Source organism: Sinocyclocheilus anshuiensis, unplaced genomic scaffold (assembly GCF_001515605.1).
Source record: "Sinocyclocheilus anshuiensis isolate Anshui unplaced genomic scaffold, SAMN03320099.WGS_v1.1 scaffold1613, whole genome shotgun sequence".
NCBI classification, from domain to species: Eukaryota; Metazoa; Chordata; class Actinopteri; order Cypriniformes; family Cyprinidae; genus Sinocyclocheilus; species Sinocyclocheilus anshuiensis.
This window is the reverse complement of record NW_015540941.1, coordinates 102,438-107,890: the sequence shown is the minus strand read 5'-3', so window position 1 is coordinate 107,890 and position 5,453 is coordinate 102,438. Positions and strand designations below refer to the sequence as shown.

General features: G+C 37.8%; 1 protein-coding gene across 2 annotated transcripts in view; it reads left to right on the top strand.

The window, feature by feature from the left end:
• Positions 1-5,453, top strand: part of LOC107689608 (argininosuccinate synthase) — a 42,070-nt gene that overhangs the window by 18,713 nt on the left and 17,904 nt on the right. For both annotated transcript variants that reach the window (XM_016487656.1, XM_016487657.1), the window contains one exon: positions 126-216. In XM_016487656.1, the coding sequence (XP_016343142.1) occupies positions 126-216 (91 nt within the window). The remainder of the gene's footprint in view (positions 1-125; positions 217-5,453) is intronic.

The following is a 5,453-nucleotide window of genomic DNA, read 5'->3' as shown; positions in this document are numbered from 1 at the left end:
GTGTGTGTGTGTGTGTGTGTGAGAGAGTGTGCGAGTGTGTGTGCGAGTGAGTGTGTGTGTGTGTGTGTGTGTGCGCGCTGCTGATGAACTGTTGAATTAAACCCGTCGTTTCTGATGTTCGTCAGAATCACGCACCTTCAGATCTCTACCAGATGACCAAGAACCCAGAAGATTCACCCAATGAACCAGATGTGCTGGAGATTGACTTCGCTAAAGGTGAGCGACACTTTCCACAAATATGCTGCAAACTGCTGTTTCGTTTGCTGTTTCAAAGCAACACAGGCACAAATCTCATGTTCTATAGTGAGTGAACTATTTCTGCTATCTAACATTAACACATTAATTACAGATTTTTTTTTTTTTTGAATGACCAAAAATGTAATATTACTAGTTAGGTCATACTGTGAGATCAATTAATTAAGGTTAAATCTAAAGTAACCTAAATAAATTGCATGTCAAGTCAAGTCAAATTATTTATGTTGCACTTTTTACAGCTTTACAGAAAATCATATGTTAATGTTTATATAACGTCTTAATATCTTCATGCATTAGTTGCACCATATTTGAACAGATTAAAGCTGGGCAATAATATAGTTTGTAAGCAAATAAATAGGATGTACTTATATATCCATCTTTATTTAAAGAGCTGTGCGATAATATAGTTGCATTCTGTAATATAGATAAGGTAATATAGATAAAACAGTTTTAATTTCATACATACCCTGCCGTTCAAAAGTTTAAGATCTGTAAGATTTTTAATGTTTTTTAAAGAAGTCTCTTCTGCTCATCAAGGCTGCATTTATTTAATCAAAAATGCAGGAAAAACGGTAATATTGTGAAAAATTATTGCAATTTAAAATAACAGTTTTCTATTTTAATAGAATTTAAAATAGAATTTATTCCTGTGATCAAAGCTGAATTTTCAGCATCATTACTTCAGTCTCCAGTGTCACATGATCTTCAGAAATCATTCTAATATGCTGATTTATTATCAGTGCTGGAAGCAATCGATGCCAAATTTTGAAACTTTTTTCAGGATTCTTTGATGGAAAAAAAAAGCGAATTTATTCAAAATAGAAATCTTTTGTAACATTACACACTACCGTTCAAAGGTTTGGGCTCAGTCCTTTTTTCTCTTTCTTTTATTTTTTGCAAGGAATTAATACTTTTATTCAGCAAGGATGTGTTAAATTGATAAAAAGTGATCGTAAAGTCTTATATTGTTAGAAAAGACACACACACACAACTTTATATATACAGTTAGTAAATGATAGAGTTACATTTTGCAACTAAATAAAAAATCACGCAGTTAAGATTTGCTGTGTAGCATATATCACATGCACTTAAATTTAAATCTGATATATATATATATTTATATTTAGAGAGCTGTGCAATAATACAGCGAGTGTTTGTGCAGTGAAATGTTTCGGTCAGTCTCTGTTTTCAGGCAGTTAAACAAAGTCGAACTCTCGTTCCCATATTTGCAGAATTAGAATTTCAATGGTTGTGTGGGACCCCGAGTGAACTAGTAATGTGATTTTATCAGACAGCGGTGTCATTGTGCTCTATGATCCGTTTTGATCGGCCATTAGTATTCATAGATATTTGAGCACGTCCATTTAATGTCCATGAGAAAAGCTGTTTTAGTGATTCTCACAATAGAAGCCCCCCTGTAAAGACCTGGTTTATCTTTCTATTCTGCTCCGTCTTTTCTTCTCCTCACTTTCTCAGCACTCTCTCTCATTGAGAGAGACCAAACCTTTTCCCTCTTGTCATTTTAACCCCCGTTTCTTTGCCACGTCTTCTGCTGCACCTCAAAAGGAGAACGGCGCGAAAGACGGGGAAAGAGTGGAAAAGTGTAAAGCTGTAATTTTTCTTACAACTGTGTCTTCTGTCCTATTGTTGCTTTTCTGAGGCTGAGAGAAAGAGTGTGGTGAATGCGGTGCACGCGGCGAGAGAGAGAGAGAAGTGGCCGAGAGACTCCGTCTTCATGCAGTGTTTCATTTATTTGAACTTTTAATCTATCTGAAGGCCTCAAGGGCTTCGTCGGCCCGAGGACTCTGGATATGGGAATGAAAACTTCTCGTCCGAGAATATTGGTCAAGGCCAAAAGTGTCATTATTTACTCTTTTCCATGCAACAACTGTTCAAAGTGACTTTTGAGTTTCAAAAAGTGCAATAAATGTCATAAAAGAGACCGTACGAGTCATGAAAGTTGACATATTTTGCAGTCAGACATGGCCAGGGTTATTATAGTTCACTCAAACAAAAATTACAACTAAAACCATAAAGAACATCTTTTGTTTTTGTAATAAACTTAAACTGATTTTTATTCAGCTAGTTCCTAAGGAAGCATTTCTCATTTTCATTTTGTTGTACTTAATGAACTAAAATAACTCAAATTAAAACTGAAATAAAAATTAATTAAAATAATACAGATATTAATAAAAAAAAACTAATAAAAAATTACAAAACACACGAAACTTTAATAAAAATTTAAATATGAAAATAATTATAATTATTAATAAAAACTATGAGCATCTCATTGATACTAAAATAACACTGGGTCGACACGTAACGGCACCATATTTGATATGAGAGAAATTATTATTGAATCGCATCTTCAGAAGACTTGAAATATAGAAATAGACTAATATTATGATACTTCTATGCTGTTTTATTTTCTTTTTTGGAGCTTGACAGACACTATGATCACTATGAACTGTTGCAGATTCAAAATTCTAATTTAAATTCAAACTTAAAATGAAATTCAAATGTCAAATTTCTAATTAATATTAATAACTGCGTGATTTTTTTTCCAGTTGTGATCCATGGAAAAAGTTTGAAAATGAGTGTCTGTAAATAATGATTGAATCACTGTAGTTTTTGACAGTCAAGCTAAAAATTTCATAAAATGTCATAAAAGAGACGATATGAGTCGTGAAAGCTGAGACGGGTCAGAACCAGTGACGTTTGAGGTCCGTAATGTCCAGCACGCACCGTATACCGCAGTTTAATTGACACCAAACGTGACAATTGTGACGCATCATATTTGAGAGATTATGATTGAATAACAACTTAAATTTGAGTCTATTCCACACAAACGGTCATATGACTTTAGAAACAGAGAGTCTATGGACTAATATTAGGATACTTTTTGTCTATTTTTGAATTCAAATGTCAAGTTTAAATATCAAATTCATGTTAAAAACTACATGAAGATTTTTTTCAATTGTCCCGCATTTGCAGAAATTCGTGAGCGTGTTAAATGCTAATCAGACCCGTGTAGGGATCTTTTCTTTCTCCTTCTAAAGTCTTCTCCGCCCTCTTTTCCTTCAGCTCCGTCTACTCACCGATAAATTCGTATCCTGCACCTCTGGCCTCTGAGCCGCTCATTTCACAGAGTTCATGAGTCAACTATTCAGCGTGATTTATGTGTGCGACTGTGAGTCGAGTGTGTTTGCGCTGACGGGCGGCTGGAATATGACCAGACCGATCCGATCACACCACAAAAACATCTTCAGCCACACTTAAACATGAAATATATGTCACTTATTTATTTAAAGAAAGATACATACATTTTAAATTTATTCAAACTGATAAAACAACAGATGTAGTGTTGAAAATGAAGATTAAAACATACTGTCTGTATCTATCTATCTATCTATCTATCTATCTATCTATCTATCTGTCTGTCTGGCTGTCTATTCGTCTATTCATCCATCCATCCATCATCCATCCATCTGTCTATTCATCCATCCATCCGACTATCTATCCATCCATCCATCCATTTGTCTGTCCATCTATCCGTCTCTCCATCCATCCATCCATCTATCCCTCTCTCCATCCATCCATCCAGCATCCATCCATCTGTCTATTCATCCATCCATCCGACTATCTATCCATCCATTTATCTTCTATCTATTTTTCCTTCTATCTATCTATCTATCTATCTATCTATCTATCTATCTATCTGTCTGTCTGGCTGTCTATTCGTCTATTCATCCATCCATCCATCATCCATCCATCTGTCTATTCATCCATCCATCCGACTATCTATCCATCCATCCATCTGTCCATTCATCCATCCATCCATCCATCCATCTGTCTATTCATCCATCCATCCGACTATCTATCCATCCATCCATCCATTTGTCTGTCCATCTATCCGTCTCTCCATCCATCCATCCATCTATCCCTCTCTCCATCCATCCATCCAGCATCCATCCATCTGTCTATTCATCCATCCATCCGACTATCTATCCATCCATCCATCTGTCCATTCATCCATCCATCCATCCATCCATCTGTCTATTCATCCATCCATCCGACTATCTATCCATCCATCCATCCATCCATCTGTCTATCCATCTATCCGTCTCTCCATCCATCCATCTGTCTATCCATCCATCCATCCATCTATCCGTCCATCCATCTGTCCATCCATCCATCCATCCATCCATCTGTCTATCCATCCATCCATCCATCTGTCTATCTATCCATCCATCCATCATCATCCATCTTTCTGTCCATCTATCGGTCTATTCATCCATCCATCATCCATCCGACTATCTATCCATCCATCCATCCATCTGTCTATTCATCCATCCATCATCCATCCGTCTCTCCATCCATCCATCCATCCATCAATCCATCCATCTATCCGTCTCTCCATCCATCCATCTGTCTATCCATCCATCCATCCATCATCATCCATCTATCCTTCTATCTGTCCATCCATTCGACTATCTATCCATCCATCCATCTATCTGTCTATCTCTCCATCTATCTATCTGTCCATCCATCTGACTATTCATCCATCCATCCATCTGTCCATCCATCTATCCATCCATCCATCCATCCATCCATCCATCCATCCATCCATCCATCCATCCATCCATCCATCCATCCATCCATCCATCCATCCATCCATCCATCCATCCATCCATCCATCCATCCATCCATCCATCCATCCATCCATCCATCCATCCATCCATCCATCCATCCATCCATCCATCCATCCATCCATCCATCCATCCATCCATCCATCCATCCATCCATCCATCCATCCATCCATCCATCCATCCGTCCGTCCGTCCGTCCGTCCGTCCATCCATCCATCCATCCATCCGTCTATCCATCCATCCGTCTCTCCATCCATCCATCCATCCATCCATCCATCCATCTATCCGTCTCTCCATCCATCCATCCATCAATCCATCCATCCATCTATCCGTCTCTCCATCCATCCATCTGTCTATCCATCCATCCATCCATCATCATCCATCTATCCTTCTATCTGTCCATCCATTCGACTATCTATCCATCCATCCATCTATCTGTCTATCTCTCCATCTATCTATCTGTCCATCCATCTGACTATTCATCCATCCATCCATCTGTCCATCCATCTATCCATCCATCCATCCATCCATCCATCCATCCATCCATCC